At 44.6% G+C, this 20,849-nt stretch overlaps 1 protein-coding gene across 2 annotated transcripts in view; it reads left to right on the top strand.

Moving 5' to 3' along the window:
• Positions 1-20,849, top strand: part of SGCD (sarcoglycan delta) — a 349,857-nt gene that overhangs the window by 165,275 nt on the left and 163,733 nt on the right. For both annotated transcript variants that reach the window (XM_077326433.1, XM_077326432.1), the window contains one exon: positions 15,200-15,287. In XM_077326433.1, coding sequence (XP_077182548.1) covers positions 15,200-15,287 — 88 coding nt within the window. The remainder of the gene's footprint in view (positions 1-15,199; positions 15,288-20,849) is intronic.

Genomic DNA, 20,849 nt, shown 5'->3' with positions numbered 1-20,849 from the left:
GATGAAGTTCCAGGGAGCATGGTATATTGACAAAGCAGTAGCTTGCGCGGCCTTTGAGGCTTTCAGCACTTTCCTGGAGTGGGCTGCCAAGAAAAAAGGGAAATTTGTGGAGGGGACTCATTACTTGGATGACTACCTCTTTGTTGGGCCAAAGGGGACCAGGGACTGCTTGCAGAGACTCCAGGTTTTTCAGGGCAGCGGAACTGGGGGTTCCCCTGGCAGCTGACAAAACAGAGGGACCAACCACGCAATTGACCTTTTTAGGCATCTTGCTGGATTCGGAACAGGGCTACTCCCGGCTACCCCCAGACAAATTGGCCACACTTGCCCAGTTACTGGGAGACATGGCACGGAGGAGGAAGTGCCAGCTTAGGGATATGCAGGTGCTGCTAGGGCACCTGAATTTCGCCTGTAAGGTTGTCGCTCCGGGCAGGGCCTTCTGCGCCAGGATGGCCAGGTCCATGGCGGGCATACAGGCACGACATCACCACATCAGGGTCACAGTGGCCATGAAGGCCGATATGGCGGTCTGGCAGGAGTTTCTGGCTGGCTTCAATGGGGTGGCCATATGGCAGTCCCCGTGGGACCTGCAAGATATGCTGCAGGTGCACTCTGACGCGGCCGGCAGTGTGGGATTTGGAGTGCTTTTTGGGACCTCCTGGTGTGCAGGTAGGTGGCCAGAGGACTGGGGAGAGGAAATCCGGTGTGATCTCACATTTTTGGAACTCTTTCCCATTCTGGTTGCGGTGGAACTGTGGAAGGACCGCTTTGCCAATCACAAGGTCACATTCTGGTGTGACAATAAAGCAGTGGTACACATAGTCAACGCACAGACCTCCAAGTCCACTCGGGTGATGGGGCTAGTGTGCAGGCTGGTACTCACGTGTCTGATGGCAAACATAACCTTTGCAGCCAGACACGTGGAGGGGGTCAAGAATGAGGCAGCGGATGCTTTATCTCATTCGCAGATCACCCGATTTCGGCATCTCGTCCCAGGGGCACGACTTGAGCCGGAGGTGATCTCACCTGGGTTGTGGAACCTTGGAGTAAGGCGATAATTCAAGGGGTCCTGGGATCCCTCACAGCATCTACAAGGAGGGTGTATACAAGGGCAGCCGACGCCTTCCGGCAATTTGCCATACAAATAGGCTCCCGGTCCCCATGGCCAATGGGGGAGCAGCTGATCCTGAAATATCTGGCATGGCAGCGGGCCAGGGGCATAACCCCCAGGACGTTAAAAGTACACCTGGCAGGACTCTCCTTTGGAGGCTGGGACCCAGGGTCCTCCTTTATGGCCAGGAGGGCGCTGCGGGGCTGGCACAGGGTGGCTCCAGCTGTGGCAGACAAGAGGCGCCCCATCACCAGGCGGCTGTTATGTCGCTTACTGGGGGAACTGGATACCTTATGTTTTTCCAGTTATGAGGCAATCCTTTTTCGAGCTGAATTCAACATGGCCTTCCATGGGGCTTTTAGGGGCGGAGAGTTTTTGGCCCCATCCAGAGCAGGGCCTGGAAGCCTGTCGCTGACACGTGCGGACGTGGTCCTGCACTCGAACGCCGTCAGGGTCCGGCTGCGAAGGTCCAAGACGGATCAAGTGGGGAAAGGGGTTTGGGTCCTGCTAACGAGAGTGGAAAAAGGGACCCCGTGCCCAGTAGAGAGCATGGCATCATACCTCACGGTCAGGCCCGACAGGCAGGGCGCGCTTTTTATCCACCAAGATGGGTCATGCCTCTCCAGGTATCAGTTTGTGGCAATTCTCAGGTCATGTGTGCGACGTGCGGGACTGGACCCCAGGTACTATGGGGCCCACTCGTTCCGCATTGGAGCGGCGACGCAGGCATATACGGATTGGGCTTCCCCCAGTGACATCATGGGTCTGGGGCGGTAGAGGTCCGGGGCCTACAAATTGTACGTGCGACCTTAAATTGCAACTGACCTGTGCATTGTTCCAGGGCGACAGTCTCCACCACTGGAAGTCCTTTTCATCGGCCATAGCTACGTGTATCGTGCGGGCTTGTACACAGCGTCCTCTGGCTGGGGACGGCACCTGGGGCTTGATTATCGTATTTACCTGCACTGGTCTGGCTGCAGAGGGATGAAATGGGCCGCCCTCCTGGAGATGATAGCGGAGTACGTGTACCGGGCTGATGCTCCGGCGGCACTGATGATTCACCTTGGAGGCAATGATGTCCCTAAGTTAAAAAGTTTGCAGTTGATAAATGTTATGACAGCAGATCTAACAGTGTTACGGCAACGTTTGCCGAGGACCAAGATTTTCTGGTCCACCATTGTTGAGCGCAGGAGGTGGAGGCATGCGTTGCATGCAAAAGGGGTTAACCTGGCAGTCAGAAAGGTTAACAAAATGGTCACGCGGTTTATGGAAGGGTGGGGGGGAAAGGTGGTTGGGCACCCGGACATAGATCGGGAGTTGGAGGCCTTGTATCGCCCAGACGGGGTGCACTTGTCGGAATGGGGCACCGACCTGTGGCTACAGGACATCCGGGCAGCTCTTTTCAGGTGGTTGGAGTCGGAGGAGTGTTGGGCGGGAGCAAGGCAGTAAACAGCTTGCTCTTGTGGTGGGAGGGCATAGGGGGAGCCTGAGTTTTTGGGGGAGGAAGGCTTGCGGCCCGACTCCCAAGTTGGGACCTCCTAAGAGGTGGCTGGGCGCGAACAAAAGGACCCTCTGCGGAAGAGGATCTGGGGTTCTCGCAGCCGAGTGGCCCAAGGTTGGACCAATGGAGGTGTGCGCCCCCGGCGGTACCTCGGGCGGGCACTTCCCAAGTTAGGATCCTAGTGGCATCAGGACCTCATCTCCCGGCTGGGAGAAAGGGAGGGATTCCTGATATGGCCACTAGGAAATGCAGGTGTGGGGGTGGTCGGCTGACCATGGGACAGGCTCTCCCCTATGTCCAACCAACACTCCAGGTATTTGGAATAAAAAAGCTGTGGCCGATTTTGCCAAGTAATACAAGGTTTAAGCGTCTTCTTTGGGGCCAGGGATGCTCTCCTGCCTGTCAATGGCAACACATTGCTTTTTTGGCTGCCAAATAGCTAAAAATGGTGGCTGATCACTTAATTTTCTATCCACCCATCTTCTTTTCATAATTTGATTAAATTGTTTATCACTTCTATCTCTTTGGTAGTGAGGATAATTTCATCCTGAGGTTGCCGGCCACGTTTTAGGGCATTAAACAATAGAGCCATATTGTCTGTTAAGATTTTATAATTGGGACGGATCCAATTAATACTTCCCAAAATTTGCTGAAGAGTAACATAATTAATGATCTTTGGTACCTCTAACTCAGGTATCAATGGGGCTGCATATGCTTCCATGACCTTATGACTGAGATTGTTGTTGTTATATGCGAAGTCGTGTCAGACCCATCGCGACCCCATGGACAATGATCCTCCAGGCCTTCCTGTCCTCTACCATTCCCCGGAGTCCATTTAAGTTTGCACCTACTGCTTCAGTGACTCCATCCAGCCACCTCATTCTCTGTCGTCCCCTTCTTCTTTTGCCCTCAATCGCTCCCAGCATTAGGCTCTTCTCCAGGGAGTCCTTCCTTCTCATGAGGTGGCCAAAGTATTTGAGTTTCATCTTCAGGATCTGGCCTTCAGTCTTGTCATTTCTTGTTTGACCACGTCCAGCTTGCCTTGATTCATGGATCTGACGTTCCAGGTTCCTATGGAATAAAAATCTTTACAGCATCGGACTGTCTTTTCGCCACCAGTTACTTCCACAACTGAGCGTCCTTTCAGCTTTGGCCCAGTCGCTTCATTCATTCTGGCGCTACTCGTACTAGCCATCTGCTCATCCCCAGTAGCATATTGGACACCTTCCGACCTGAGGGGCTCATCTTCCGGCGTCATATCGTTATGCCTATTGGAACTGTCCATAGAGTTTTCATGGCAAAGATACTGGAGTGGTTTGCCATTTCCTTCTCCAGTGGATCACCTTTTGTCAGAGCTCTCAGCTATGACCTGTCCGTCTTGGGTGGCCCTGCACGGTATAGCTCATAGCTTCACTGAACTACGCAAGCCCCCTTGCCACAACAAGGCAGCGATCCTTGAAGGGGGATGACTGAGATAGGGCATTGTAATTTAGATCTTTTCAGGAGCTATTTAAAGGCCAAATGCCTGTAAACATTTTTCCAGCTCATTTTTCCAGTTGGCTGGAAGCCTCGGAGTGGCCAGGGCAATATCATCCATGTAATGAATCACTTTAATGATTAGAAACACCACTCGAAAAGGTTTCAGAGCCTGATCTACAAATAATTGACACAAGGTGGGGCTGTTTAACATTCCCTGAGGTAGAACAGTCCATTGAAACCTTCGAGTGGGTTGTTCACAATTCAACACTGGGACTGTAAAAGCAAAATATTTTTGATCCTGTGGCTGAAGAAAAATAGTTAAAAAGAAATCTTTCAAATCTACCACAGCCAGTTGCCAATTTGCCAGGAGCATATTAGGTTTAGGCTAGCCACATTGCAGCGCTCCCATGGGTTCTAGAATTTTATTAATTGCTCGAAGATCATGCAACATTCTCCACTTACCTGATTTCTTGTTTATTATGAACACTGGAGTATTATATGGACTGGTGGAGGGGACTATGTGTCCTTGTTGTTCTTGTTCATTTACAATTTGTTGGAGAGCTACTATTTTTTCTTTTGGCATAGGCCATTGATCTATCCAAATAGGCTCTTTGTTCACTCATGTAAGGGTGAGAGCTGTGGGCTTAGTCATCGAGGACTAATGCAGCATTCAATTGCTCCAGCAGATCTCGTCCCCACAATGTTACATCTACCTCTACACTGACTGAAGTAATGTATCCCAAGAGATTTCCCTTTAAGGTACTTACTTCCAAGAGCTGACAACCTTTTTTGCTGGAAATTGAGCCTCCCACCCCCCAAACATTTGGTGATGCTTCAAGTGGCCAAGATACTTCCCAGTCAGCTGGTTTGATGAAGGACAAGTCTGCTCCAGTATCTAAAAGCCTTCAATAATTTTCCCTTCTATTTTATACTTACAAGTCGGCTTCTTCCTCCAAATATTCTCTTGCACCAACGCGACCTACAAAGAAGAAGGCACATGGTTTCGCTCCCCCTTAGGGAGAGGTACAGTCACCAATTGCACCACTTTTTGGCCTTTAGTGAGGTGAAGCGGTTGATGACCCCAGCATTGTATCACTAAAGGAATATCTCGATAAACCATGACCCCTTCTGGATAAACTTCCATTCCTTCTTGCTGATTGTGGAGCCTGGGCAATACTAGGTGATACCCCTCCGTTTCCTCTTCAGGTACTACAGTGACTAAGATGGATTCATGAGGCACCGGTTGTTGCACTTCTGTAACTACTAAAAGCTCCTTTGGGCTTGGTCTGGAGCCTTGCCCCAAACCTAGTTTCCCGTCTGCTGATTATTAGGAGCACCCTGAGATCGACATTGATTGGCCCAATGGTAGCCTTTATGACATTTTGGGCATTTCTGAGAAGGCTTATTAATTTTTGCTTTTTTGGTGCCGCCCTTATAGGCGCAGCCCCCTGGGCCGTGGCACGCATTTTTTAAATGGCCGGATTTCTGGCAGTTAAAATAATTTCCTGCTGGGCTTGGACATGCCGATCCTTGATTTCGCCCTCTCTGAAGGGCCATGGCCAAAAGGTTCATTTAATGAGTTTTAGACCCAACATCTACACAGGCTTGCAGCATATCTGCTAAAGTATAATTTTGTCTGTGAATTACTTGCTGCAAAATTCGCCAGCATTCCGTGTTAGCATTCTCAAAACCCAATTTTAACAACAGTTCTGCCTGCGCTTCCAGATAGTCCAATTGCCAGAAGATCGCACCTTTTAAGCGATCTATAAATTCAGTGTAAGATTCAGAGTTTCCCTGTTTTGTGGCAGCAAAAGATTTTAGTGGCGTGCCTGCTCCTGGCACTCTTTTTAGATCTCTCTTTATACAAAGAGCCACTGCTGCTATATGTTGATCAGGAAGTTGTGCTTGATTCTCAAGGGTATTAAAATCTCCAGAACCATAAACCTGATCTGCTGTTATGTCAGCTGTTGCTCCCATCAGGGCAGCAGCTTTATATTCACTGTCCCACATCACATATTGGGCAGAACTTAATATCATTCTCATCATGTCTTTCCAGTCTCTAGGTAACATACTGTAGCCATTGCCTATCCCCTCTATCATTCCTTGAAAATATGTAGATTGCAGCCCGTTCTCTTTAACCGCCTTATTCAGTTCCCATAACACTGAGTACGGCAGTGGAGCCCTCTGTATAGGAACATCTCCGTTTGCCTGCGGTTCCCCCCCGTGTAACCAGGAAAAATGCTGGCGGCTCTCCTTCCCATTCGTCTGAGAAGTCAAGAGTGCCCGCTTTGCGAGCTTCCTCAATCGTAGCAGCTACCTGCGATTTACCCCCATCCTTTAAGGGGCACGGAGCATAGGGAGTGGCCGGACCTGCGACCACTGGGAGGATAGTTGGATAGGGTGGGGGTGCTGTCTCTTTCAATAATAAGTTGTCACGACCCCCATCCATGACACTAAGAGCCCTGTTGACTTTCTGCCACGTCAACAAGATCAGCATTGGAGCTCGAGGCTCAGACTTCAGCTCCTTCCCTATCCTTTCGTAATCCTCTACCTTAATGGTCCCCTGTGAAGGGGTACCATGGGGACTGACAATCAACTTCCCTGATCAGTTCCCAGAGGTCTTTCACTGAGACTACCTCCCCCATACATTGTCTTACCGCCTGTTGTAATTTTTCAGCATGCTTTACCTGTTTCGTTGACAGTGGATCCCCCATACACACCAGGGAAACGTAGCTGAGAGTGCACTCAAAACCTTTCTCTGGTCGTGGCGAGCGATGGGTCTGGATCACATCAGGGTCACCACTTGTCAGGAGGTGGCATGAAGAACGACACGAGGCAGGAGTTTGGTAAAAGAAGCCTCGCGATCAGAAGGCATTGCTTTATTTATAGCTCCATACAAGGAAGTTAGTAAACAAAAACCTCGCAAGCCCTTGTGTCCACACCTGATTGGTGCTGCTAGCTGATATGCCATATATGGTGAATTTAGCAAAGCCGTGATGTATACTGAGGAGGTTGGGTGCAGAGGTGCGGCTTATGGAGGCGTGGTTTGCCAGCGCCTGCTTACGTAGCATGGTTTGCCAGCGCTTATGTAGGCCGGATCTCTACAGTGAACAACACAAGAAGGGAGATACAAAGTAAAAAAAAATAAAAATAAAGCGGAGTTACTCAGTTTTGTTAAAAACAAGAAATTAATTCTAAAAACCTTACCTAAAAATGCTGCAATACAGGTGGTTTGGGCAGGATCCTTCTATCAAGTAATTTATTAACTATCACAGTTTCGTCACAGTGGAATTGAAGGGAGGATAGAATGTCAGATATCACATAACGGTATAAAGAAAACTTAGGGCAAAACAAAATAATATGAGGAAGAAGATCAGGAACCATACAACCACGAAAACATGGTTGTTTTCCACTAAATGCATGTGGTTAAACCTCCCTAAGAGAACATTAGAAGGAAAAGAGTTCAGCCGAGCAAGCATGAAAGCTTTCCGGTTGGAGTAATCTTCAATAATGGTAAGGTAGGGTGGGATAACTTTATATAATGGGATAATATTCCATACACGGGGAGAGCAAGATGAAGTTGTAAATGACAGTAAGGATTGATATTCAATGTCCTCCAGTCTCCTTACTATGAATTTATATATACTTTTCTCCTCACGATTCATCAAAGAGTGTAAATCTAAGCCCAGTGAGAGGCGTTTGTTAGAAAGTCTATGAGACCAATTGGAGTTGTGGGGATCACTTAACAGGGCAGCCAAAAGGTTATTTGACTGTGCCCTAAAATGAAAACTGAACCAGTATCTAAAGGTAAGAGACCAGGCTCTTCTTGAAGACTCTTAATACTCTTGTTTGAGTAGCGCCCACCCTTCACATGCCCCCTTCCCTTCCAGCATTCATGTCCTTATGAGAAAGTGTAATAGGGCACAAAGTACATTTTGAATTATTTTTAAAGCTGGAATTAGAACTAGAGCCATTTTAGTCACAACTGCATCTATAACTGTAGCCCAGTTCTACTGATTCCATGCTGGTGTGCACGTGACCAGTGGGGAAAAACGTCAACGATCATAAAACCATGGAGTTTCAGGGACTTCCTAGAGATTGTGACATCATTTACAGATCAATTTCCAATGGCTATGACCATTTCCCTTGCCCTACCACTGAAGTATCTTGAGTTCAGAGGTCTGGAAACCCTATGTGTAGCCTGGATATGATCATTAGGTTCACCATGTCACTTAAAACACTGGTTCACTTTACCCTAGAGTTTTTTAAAGATGCATTTTAATTTGTGGCATTTCCATGTGAAGAAACAGAAGAATAAAAAGTTCCTGTTAATCTTTGTGCAGTGGTTAAGAGTGGCAACTTATAATTTGGAAAGCAGGGTTTGATTACTGACTCCTCCACATGCAGCCAGCTGGGTGACTTTGGGCTTGTCAGAGCACTGATAAAGCTGTTCTGACTGAGCAGTAATATCAGGGCTCTCTCAGCCTCACCTACCTCACAGGGTGTCTGTTGTGGGGAGAGGAAAGGGAAGGTGATTGTAATCTGCTTTGAGACTTCTGGTAGAGAAAAGTGACATATAAAAACCAACTCTTCTTCATACCAGTTAGCAGCTGATGCTCCCTAAAATGGTTTTCTTTCGTTGCCCACTTAAGACTCCCATGGAATTCTAAGGATTACTATCATCTTTATACAAAGTTTGACCAGTTTGATCGTATTTTTTTTAAAAACCACCAGGTTTAAAAAAATCTTCCTTGAACCACTAAGATTGTGAATATAGCATGATGTATAACATTTAGGAAGTTTTTTTTTTCTTGAGAAAGCACTGGTTGTCAGTGGGTAAAAGCTTCTGAATATGTACATGTTTTTATTTAGGTTGCATGTTCCTGATGCTAACAATTTATAGGTCAGATATCAGATACCAAGCAGATAGTACTGTGCTTAGGAGCAAATGAACACAGCCAGCATAACTATAGCTTTTTAAACCCTTTAAAACCTGTAGAATATTTCAAAGGGCTACAGTACATAAATTATTGGCAATATCCTTCATATTGGTAACTGAAAAGGAATAAAAATATACCCAAACATTTGTCTAGAAACATGTTTTGGATACATAATTTTGACATTATCTTTGCAAAAAAACATCAGCTGCCTAGTACTGTTCGTACAATACTGTGAGGTATTTTATTGCGTGTGGAATAAAGAATTGCTGAAAATCCATGGAGTGTTTCAGATTATTTAGATGTTGCTAAGGTGTTAAAAACAGTTGCTGAAGGTGATAATGATGTGTCAACAACAGCATCAGGAATGTTTTATTGAAGTAAATAGGAAGGTAACTGCAAATATGACAAGGATTAGATTTCCATCATAAATTTATTTACCTTTGATGTAAACATGCTGAGACAATTGATTTTAGTATTATAGAGAGGAAAATGCTTGGCCTTTCCACTACAAAGGGAGCCGCGGCCACCCTCTCACACCTTTCTGCTTGCCGCCACTTTCAAAGCCCATTCTTAAATGGGCTTTGATACTAGTAATCATCATAATTGTTTAACTTGTGTTGGTTTATATTTTTTTCATGTATCATGTTACTAAATGAGATGTTTTATAAAGAAAAACACTGGGAACCTATTATGCACAGCTGTGGCCGTACTGGGACACTGCTGGGGTATTGCAGCAGTGTATTGTGTCCCCATGGGGGACACATTTCAATGATGCAAGCTGGTGTACCATTTTCTGGTCCATGGAGGACACATTTTGGTGATGGACAAATGCGCCCTTGTGGGGAAATCAGCTACAGCAGAAAGGGTCCACTGGAGGGGGGGGGGTTATTATACAGGAATGTGGGACTGCATGAGAATGCAATTCCACCTCCCTTCAAAATAGTGAAACAAAATCCCCTTTAACCCCACAGTGCTGTGAAATGCCGTGGAGCTGAGTGGAGTATTTTGGTCCCCTCCCAGCCACCATAGAACTGGGAGGAGCTGGGCCTTCCAGACTTGGCTATTCCTATGTGCATGGGCCTGGCATGGCCTGGCCACCAATGGCAGCCACAAGAAAAAAGGGAACACTGAAAAATCACAGTATTTTCACACCCTGCCCCAACTAGCATAATGCCCACTGAATGGGCTAGTGTTTTTGTTGTTGTTTGTTTTTGTAATGCCCTACTTTTGTTTAGCACACAGCCTTTTTTTCTGCTAGTCTTCAGCTTCCAGTTTGGTTGGAGGGGAAAGCTAGGCGCCTGTTTTGTGTAGCGATTCATTCTGCCTTTCTCTGTCAATCAAGCTGGAGAACCAATCAAGTGTTGTGACATTCTGGAGCCTCCGACTTAACCCTTTCCTTGATTAAAAAAAAATTACATGTATAAATGTGTGAGTGAAGATTCAAAGGTGCATAAGGCTCTTCAAGCCCTATGTATGCTAGCTATCATGCCAACGCTTACACGTTTACATGTGTTTTAAAGGTTAATCTTAAAAAAAAATCACAGTTCAAGCACAGGTCATTTGGAGAGGAAGGCTTTCAACCACTCTGAAAGGGGTAGTGGTTTTTGAGCAAGATCGCCAGGGCATGCCGTGTAAATGCCTCCCGGTTGCTCCAGGAATCTCAGCATTTCTAAAATAATCAAGCAGCCCCATCTCCCGGGAGTAGGGAAGGAGGTGGGACCAAAGTTGTGACGAGTTGGAAGAGAAGTAGTGCTATTTTTACAATGCACATGTCTTCTAGGGGTGTGCTGCTGCTGGCTCAAAGCAGGCACATGCTTTTGGGGGGGCGAATCTACTTTTGTCAATACCCCAGCTCCCACTAGAAATGGAATGATGTAGGGGGAGCTTGGTGAGGAGTCTTGTGCACAATGTTGTGCGAAATTTTTAAAAAATGTGTCCACAAAAGGCAAGGATAACACTAAATTTAACTTGTGCAGAATTCCCTTCAGTGTCCCCTTGCTGCAGGTCATTGTAGCCAGTGCCAAGAGGGGTCCAGGATGGTGGCAACATCATGTTTAATCAGGGATTAGCCCCACTGCCATGCTGCTGCCAGCCAGGCCTTTCCTACCTGTGCAAAATCGATCTAAGAGGCTCTTTAAATATTCCATGATTTCTTTGTTAAGGCCAGTAACCAAAAAAGATGAGGAAGTATGTTTTGTTTGCTGTTTGAGGGAAGAATTCTATTTATCCGCTATTCAGCGGAATGCTGAAAAGTTTTAAACTTGCTTTTAAAGGGACTATGTGTCATAAAACGTAAGATTTCCTGTGCCCTTCAGCAGAAAGACCCTGAATGTTAATTGTGCCATGCTTCTAAGAGAGAAATCAATCTTCCTTGCATTATTCCTTCAGTCCTTAATGAAATGAGTTATGGAAATTTAAGTGGACAGTACTTGAAAACTGTTTTTCATTGTAGATGAATATAATCTACTCACAATACAAATGTGGTTCTCAAAAAACTGCCTTAAAAGTAAAGGTCTGAATAAAATAGGTGTGGGGCACAAGGTCAGTAATTTGGTGTTTTTAAAATGTTCTCAAAAGAGCCTCTTGTGGCGCAGAGTAGTAAGGCAGCCGTCTGAAAGCTTTGCCCATAAGGCTGGGAGTTCGATCCCAGCAGCCGGCTCAAGGTTGACTCAGCCTTCCATCCTTCCGAGGTTGGTAAATTGAGTACCCAGCTTGCTGGGGGGTAAACGGTCATGACTGGGGAAGGCACTGGCAAACCACCCCGTATTGAGTCTGCCATGAAAACGCTGGAGGGCGTCACCCCAAGGTGACTCGGTGCTTGCACAGGGGATACCTTTACCTTTTTAAAATGTTCTCAGGCTCCCCTGCAGTTGTGGATTCAACCCCTTTATTTTTCTAATGTTATTCTTAGAGTATCATCACATTTTATGCAAATCTGTAATGAAAACTTGAACATATCACCTTAAAATTCGAGATTAACATAGCATAAAAGTCTGCTGACCTTTTGAAGAAGGCTCGTCCAGGCAAAAGACACAGATCAAGAAGCTTAAATTGTTATAGTAGTCACCAGGCTTATTGCTTCTAAATAGAAATCTGCCTTTGAAAGAACCCTGTTATTGTTAGAAAGAAATGGAACATGTGAAGAGTGGGTGCTACTCAAACAAGAGCTATTGCATGCTCAATACATGACTAACCCAGAAAGACGAAAACACTGCAGGAGCTCTAAGAAGCCTATTTGGATGAATAGAGAACTTCAAGAGGAACTAAGAAAGAAAAGGAAAATGTTCAGGAAATGGAGGGAAGGACAGAGCTCTAAAGAGGAAGGACAGAGCTCTAACCTACAGGTTACTAGGCACTGTAGATCAATCATCAGAAAGGCCAAAGCTGAGAGTGAGCTAAGATTGGCCAGAGAAGCCCATTGTAACAAGAAAAGATTTTTCAGTTATGTGAGGAGCAAACGTAAAGTAAAGGAGGCAATAGGCCCACTGTTGGGTGCGGATGGACAAACTCTAATGGAGGATACAGAGAAAGCAGAAAGGCCATGATTAAGGTAGAACGGGAATCTTCCTGCCCAGTTGTTTTGATAGATAGAAAAGATACTTTTGATGTTGGCCTGTTGTTTATCATTTTGGAAATCTGAGTTGTTGGTTATGATCAGATTACCTGGGAGGAAGCTCTGAGGTCTTTGGGGTAGTGGTATATGACCAATAGAGAAGTGACCTTCCCATCCTTTCCTCCTTGGAATAATTCACTACTTTTCAGTATCAGATTAATTCAGACTTCTTCTGTCTTTCCTGAGCCCACACTCAGGTGTACATATATATAGAAGGAGACTAAACTATACAAAAAAAGCAGGTTTCCTTGGCTGAGGATCTCATGGACATCATGGGTATCTTCAGTTAAAAAGAAATACCCCTTCCTAACATCTTTTGAGTCAATAAAAGCAGAGTGATTATATTGAGCTGGCTAGACTAATGATATGGCTCAAAATAAGGCAAGTCATGTGTTCCTTTGCACATATATGAACCTGCATGGTTAAGAGTGAAGGCTTCTAATCTGGCAAATCAGTTTTGATTCCCCACACGTCCACATGCAGCCATCTGGGTGACCTTGGGCTCATCACAGCCCTGATAGTGCTGTTCTGACTATTCCTGTTAGAAGCTCTCACCCATTCTTCATGGCAGCAGCCACACCAGGCTGCTACCAGTTCTTTGTGATGGGGCAGTTTGCCCCACTGTTTCCTGTGTCCCCATGGGAAACTGCTCTGGGAAGTGTACACCATCCATCCCAGATTCCTGCCTCCAGCTGGGGTAGAAAGGTTCCACTGTGCAGGTGGGTGGTGGAGTCTATTCTGTTTTCTGTTTAGGAATGCAGTAGCAATACCACGTTCTTAAACAGAAGAAAAGTTCCCCCAGCAGCTTGGAAGTGCTCCCAAGACAGAGCCATCAAAAACACTGTAGTCAGCCCAGGGTGGGAAGAGGAGCCAGGCCTAGAAGGCCCAACTCTTCCCTGCCAGAAGGGCCTGAGCAGACATAGGCCCAATCTTGTCCACAGCAGGGAAGGGAATGCCGGAAGAATCTGTGTTCCCTTGCTGCAGGACTAATGAGGCCCGGGCCAGGCTGGTACAGATATTATCTGGAAGCAGGGATGAGCCCCGCTCTCAGACAGATGCTGGCCCAGCCTTTTTTCCTCATGCAGAAAAGGTCTTGGCCTCACCTACCTCACAGGGTGCCAGTGGCATGCAGAGGAAGGGAAGGTGATTGTAAGCTGCTTTGAGACTCCTACGGGCAATTAAAAGCAGGTTATAAAAAACAACTGTTTCTTCTGTTTGGTTAATGAATGATATAGAAGCACAAGATATTGTTTGTATTCATAAGACTAATCCAGAATGGTGATCTATCTGTTGGATCAGACCACTTGCCCTTTTGTTTTTGTGCCATGCCATAAAGCTACAAGTTCAAAAAGATTCTAGTGCACCATATATTTCCTAGTATCTCTTGAGCTGAAACTTAAAAATTCTGCCTAAGCATTGAAAAAATCAAAATAGGATGAGTAATATTTGTTTAACTTGTTTTTGTTAGTTATGACACAGTAAGTCTTGTGTAAAGTATGATACCAGAATGAAATTCAATACATACATTCAGCCCTTGGTTCTATGTTTCAAGTCTGAATACTACTCTTGTTCCAGTTCTATTTCCTGAGTGGGAAGGAATATAGCTGTAAAACATGGCACTGTAATATATGCCCCAAAAATACAACACAGTATCATATATGCCTTGAAAACAAGAGTATCAGAATGCAAATTGGTATGCACATTCTGGATAAATTATAATTTCATGTTTCAAGATCTAATCCTCCATATGTATTCAAGAATGCCAGAAGTTAGACGGACTGTATATAACTTTTTACCAAGTTTGTTTTATTTAGTGAAGCCTATTTCAAAAGTTCCACAAAGTGTTAAATATATAGATTTTCTTTCTTTAAAACTATTAGTATTAGACATTATATGTTTGGATTTGATCCTTTTAAAATGCAACAAAGTTACAATGTCTCCTATGTTATCCTGACAGTTGTCCATTCTGGCTTAGGTGATCATCCAGATCATCTGTGCAAAAAAAGGCCAAGCAAGCATGTTACAATATCAAAGCAAAGTATTCACCAAAACTGATGGCAAAGTTTAAGCATTCTTTGTTACAACTTACATTTTAACAATAGGAAAATCATTTATAGCAGCATACATTTCCTAAGATGGGATACTCACAGGAAATTGATACTTTCCCATGATTGATTTGCATGCAAAGTTTTTGACCAGTTCACCCCCATGTGGTCAGGTAAATATTTAATAAATTCTGGGTCAGCAGTATCCCTCAGATTGCAATTTAATACTTACTGGATCAGACCAGACTTTCACAAAAAAAATGTAATCGCATATCTACAAATCCATTTCACTACATAAAATTCACAAGACCATGTCAATATCAAAATACAAGATTCACACAAGGTCAGGCAGATTTCTAATATTGCAGGCAGAGAGAGACATAGTTTCCCACATAGACACATGTAAGTGCACATACAAGTGCCCTACAAGTTTTTGTGAGAGCACAGCACATTTCCTTGCGAGCAGCAATATGCCCATCTCATTCATTTTCTCTTGTGCTCTTATTGTAGGGCAACCCTCTGTACTTCCAATCTGCACGGAATGTTACAGTGAACATTCTCAATGAGAAGAGTAAAGTTCTTACACGTCTTGTAACAGGTAAGGTGAAGGAAGAGCCCTTCATAACCTCTGATACCAGTATCACAAGACTGCCATTATTATCGAAAGCACAGAGAGCAACACTAAAGCAGATTTTCCAGTCACTCAAGTCCTCTCATCCATCAGCACAGTACTCAGAGAGTTCATTATGAAAACTGAGCAAAAAAAAAATGGAATTGTTTTAAACATAAATTCTGGTTTTAAATTTTAATATTTTATGATGGATGTTACCCGACCTGAGCCTTATGGAAAGTGTGGAATAGACAAATAAAGATGATGATGATTAATGTTACCAGATCACAGGTGGGTTCAGTTCACACAGATGTCTTATTGATGGAACCACTCTCAGAGATAATTGTGTTCAGGCTGTCAATTTGCATACAAGTATGCACACATTGTTTTGGCACTGTGGTACAAGCATTCAGAAAAGCTCACTCAGACACTCATATATGTCAGTATAGTAGAATACTCTGTCCCTGATACATTAGAGAGAAATGTGGCTTGCACATGTCCACCTCACTGATAAACAGAGATGAGAGCTGCAGTATCACAGAAGTTCTTAGAGCATTTTGTGGGTCCAGAGGTTCAAATCTATAGCAAACATTGTGCCATAGGAAAACCATTCATGAATACAAACAAAAAATGATATCTTATCCATTGGGTTCCCCTTTATAAAAGGAAAACTACCCCTGGGGTGGAGTGAGTCCGGCTGTCCGAGCTGGAACAGGTGCCTGGACAGCTCCCAACCGCACTGCCCCAGGGCCCGGGAAGGCCTTTCACCCTGTCGCTGGCGTGGCGAGAGGCCTTCCTGGACCATCACCCAGCTCTCCGCCGCCGAGGACAACGTCGATCAGGTAAGCTGGGGGGGGGGCTTCTCCTTCCCTTCCCCTTCTCCCCTTTCAAAACCCATTTATTTTAAATGGGCTTTGAAGCTAGTCTTACTTATATTTCTTGTTGGCTTTGAAAAAAATGATAGGATCAGAAATGGAGTCAAACCTTTAATTCTGTTATGTGAAATAAATACCACTAGTTGTAGCACATGCACATTATTTAATTATTTCCTTTATCTAACCTTTGACTTGGATTGCGATAACTCTGCATCCTGATAATGGTCTTTGCTCTTTGCAGATTATTTATTTATTTATTTATTTATTTATTTATTTATTTATTTATTTATTTATTTATTTATTTATTTATTTATTATATTTATGGCCCAGCACTTAATCTTTATTACACATAACTATAATAGTGGCTCATCACAATGAGATGTAAATCTGTGTGACTGTTTGGAATTAGTTAGTTTCATATGGTCTCCTGCAGGCCAAGCAGAAGTAAAGGACACCTGATTATGCTGCAGAGCTACAACACTGTAATTAGGATTGTTAATATTTTTAAACTTTGATGTTAGCAGGAAAACTGGGAGGCCCTCACACACAAAAATGGCACTTATAAAATTTTCAGGATCATATCATTCCCTCAATCCAGTCTCATGTCACACAGGGCCATTTCAAGCACTGTGACTGTCATATAGAAGGTGCTGAAGCTGTTTTTGTGTCACAGTGGATCCACATGGGGATAGAAAATACAGTCTTTGAAAAATGTTTTGTATTTAGATCCATGACCTGGCAGCCAGTGAGACCAAAAATCTTCATGCAGCTAGGGCAACCTGAAGATTTCAAATGTTACACATCCTGCAAAGCAGCCAGCGTATGAAAGTATTTCCAGTGCCAGCTATAAGTTTCGAAACCCTTTAAACATGATGCATAATTGTGTTTCCTCAAAATGAAGAAGGAAGTAACATATGCTTATCACCCCAATTGAATAAATAATTTAATAAAGATAAGTGTAAAGTTTTGCATCTGGGTCAGAAAAATGAAAAGCATGCCTACTGGATAGGGGATACACTTCTAGGTAACACTGTGTGTGAACGAGACCTTGGGGTACTTGTGGATTGTAAACTAAACATGAGCAGGCAGTGTGATGCAGCGGTAAAAAAGGCGAATGCCATTTTGGGCTGTATCAACAGGGGCATCACAACAAAATCGCAAGATGTCATAGTCCCATTGTATATGGCACTGGTCAGACCACACTTGGAGTACTGTGTGCAGTTCTGGAGGCCTCACTTCAAGAAGGACGTAGATAAAATTGAAAGGGTACAGAGGAGAGCGACGAGGATGATCTGGGGCCAAGGGACCAAGCCCTATGAAGATAGGTTGCGGGACTTGGGAATGTTCAGCCTGGAGGAAAGGAAGTTGAGAGGGGACATGATAGCCCTCTTTAAGTATTTGAAAGGTTGTCACTTGGAGGAGGGCAGGATGCTGTTCCCATTGGCTGCAGAGGAAAGGACGCGCAGTAATGGGTTTAAACTACAAGTACAACGATATTGGTTAGATATCAGGAAAATAATTTCACAGTCAGAGTAGTTCAGCAGTGGAATAGGCTGCCTAAGGAGGTGGTGAGCTCCCCCTCACTGGCAGTCTTCATGCAAAGGTTGGATACACACTTTTCTTGGATGCTTTAGGATGCTTAGGGCTGATCCTGCGTTGAGCAGGGGGTTGGACTAGATGGCCTGTATGGCCCCTTCCAATTCTATCATTTTATGATTCTATGATTCTAAGAGGGATGTTGACAATCTAGAATGTGTCCAGAGGAGGGCAACAAAGATGGTGAGGGGTATGGAGACCAAGATGTATGAAGAAAGGTTGGGGGAGCTTGGTCTGTTTAGCCTAGAGAGTAGACTACTGAGAGGAGATCTGATAACCATCTTCAAGTATTGAAAAGGGTGCCATATAGAGGATGGAGCAGAATTGTTCTCTCTTGCCCCAGAGGGATAGACCAGAATGAATAGGATGCAATTAATTCAAAAGAAATTCCATCTAAACATCCGGAAGAAGTTCCTGACAGAGTGGTTTCTCAGTGCAACAGGCTTCCTTGGGAGGTGTTGGGTTCTCCATCTTTGGAAATTTTTAAACAGAGGTTACATAGCCATCTGACGGAGAGGCTGATTCTGTGAAGGCAAAGGGGTGGCAGGTTACAGTGGATGAGTGATTGGGATGTGAGTGTCCTGCATAGTGCTTGGGGGTTGGACTAGATGACCCACGAGGTCCCTTTCAACTCTAGTATTCTATGATTCTATGCCTCTAGGGAGCTAACAGGCACCACTGAAGTGAACAGCCTGATAAATTATGGTATCATAGTTCGATCCAAATAACTGATTCACATTTGGAGTTCCAGTGCATAGTTTGACTTACACAGATTTTCTAAATGTGAATCTACTATGTGGTTAGAATGTTCATGTACCTTCTGTGCTGCAAAATGGAACCTGGCAAGTTCTGAAGAACTTATTTTATTTAGTTTACTAGGGGGGAAGCCCATTTTTATTTTAAAATAAAATGGGCACTAGGCCCCCATCCCTGGCGAAGCCTTAGCAGGGCCTGGCGTGCGCGGGTGGAGGCTCCTTGAACTCCCAGCCTCATGGGCAGAGCTTTCAGACTTCCTACTTTAAAGCAAGTTATAGATGTGAACCTAGTTCTTAATCTGTTCAGTGACAGCTTTCCTTAACCATTAAAACTTAGGTATTCTAAATGGGAATTACGATCAGATATATACAAATCCTTACCATCTCAAGATGTTGTTGAATAGACAATCGTTATGGATATATCACCCTTCTCTATATAGGTCTCTTCTGATCCTGGAGGGGCTCAGCAAGACTGGCTAAGGAAAGGTTCTGTGGCTGCTACTGTTATTGTTAAATTTGTTAAATTGTTATCTGGGGGAGTGTAACTTGAGGTAGTTGGGGGTGGGGGAGATTAACTGGAAAAAAGTATGTTGCAGAGGGAGATTAGAAGTGATAGAGAGGGAGATAAGAGGTGATAGAGAAAAGTGAGGTTGTTTGAAAGTGAGAGAAAGTTTAAAGTTGGTAGAGCATAGGTAGGAGAGTAAGGTAATGGGCTGGAAGTTTTGAGAGAAGTTGAGGTGATTGTACTGGAAAAACTGATATAATAGTAGATGGAGATAAGAAGTGTAAGTTTGAGAGGGAGTTGGGGATGGGCAGAATAGGATCAAGGATCACCTGAATTGGGAAGTCTGGAAGATATGGTGGTGGAAGAAGACTGGACAAGAGAAAGAATGGGAGATAGACTTGCTTGCACCCTTTTTAACCTTTGTCCCATGCCCGGACACACAGGGAAGGAGGTCAAGGATATTACCCTGACTCCAAGACTGATGTTCTGCAATGCCAGGTCAATCAACAACAAATCTGCTACTCTACAAGCATATTTTGCAGAGCATGTGATAGACCTCACTTGCGTGACTGAAAACTGGACTAGGAAGGGTGACTTTTATTGCCTTAGAAGAGCTTGCCACTCCATATTTCCCAGTCCTCCATCACTTCTGGACATTGGGTCAGGGGTGGGGGTAGTCGTAATGCTGGTTTGGGAAGTTTACTCTTACAGGGCACACCCTACTCCAAAGACCCCAAGAATTGAGTATGTCAGGCTTGGGTGGGATTTGGTCAAAGGTTTGGCCAGCTGACTGGTGTACTGACCACCTGCTGCACCGGCAGATACCCTGCTGAGCCTCCTAGAGTTGGCAGCCACCTGGGTGTTGCAGTACCCAAACTAATTATTCTGGGGGACATCAATGTCCATCTAAATGAGCCTGCCTTAGGGCATGGCCTAGACCTGATTTCAGCCATGGCAACTCTGGAACTCTTGCAAGTTGTTATTGCCCCCACTCATCAAGCAAGCCACACTCTTGTCTTGAACTTTGGCATGAGGGTGGAAATGGATCTGATAGCAACTAATGCTATGCCATGTTCAGATCACTATGCCCTGAAAGCCTGACTCAAGAGTCTAGCCTACCCCATTTATGCCCAACTGTAGAGATTTATGGATCTGAATGGATTCTTGAATGCTCTGCAGGAACTGATACCTTCTAAGGACTCGTTGGATGGCTTGGTTGATTACTAGAATAGCCAATTATCAACCGGCATCAATTAATTTGCTCCCCAATGTCCTCTATGCTTTAACTGGCCCCTTGGTATCCAGGAGAGCCATGCAAGAAAAACTGGGAGCTAAGATTACTAGAGTGAATTTGGACAAAGATCTGCAAAGATCTCATAGGATTCTTATGAAAACTATGAGATGGTGGTGAAGACAGCCACCTCCATCATGTCTGCAAGCTCATACCCAGCACAATTCTTTACAGTAATTCAGTTACTTACCGCTCTTGAATGGCATTCAAATGTTAGGAAATTGGACATAAGCTATGAGACCTTCACATGCCACTTTACAGACAAATCTCATCACTCTGCCACATCCCACCCTTACGTTCTACTGGTTCCAACAGGTTCATGATCCCTAGCTCAAAAGAAGTTCACCTGGCCTCAACCAGGGCCAGGGCCTTTTCAGTCCTGGCTCCCAACTAGTGTAATGAGCTCCCAGAAGAAACATGAGTCCTGTTGGCCCTCATTGAGTTTTCCAGGGCCCACAAAATGGAGCTCCTCCACTGGGTATTTGGTTGAGGCCAGGCTATAAAGATAACTTGGGAGCCTCCCACCCC

The sequence above is a fragment of the Paroedura picta genome, chromosome 3 (assembly GCF_049243985.1).
Source record: "Paroedura picta isolate Pp20150507F chromosome 3, Ppicta_v3.0, whole genome shotgun sequence".
NCBI classification, from domain to species: Eukaryota; Metazoa; Chordata; class Lepidosauria; order Squamata; family Gekkonidae; genus Paroedura; species Paroedura picta.
Note: the sequence above shows the minus strand (reverse complement) of the source record. Positions and strands in the feature narration are given on the sequence as shown.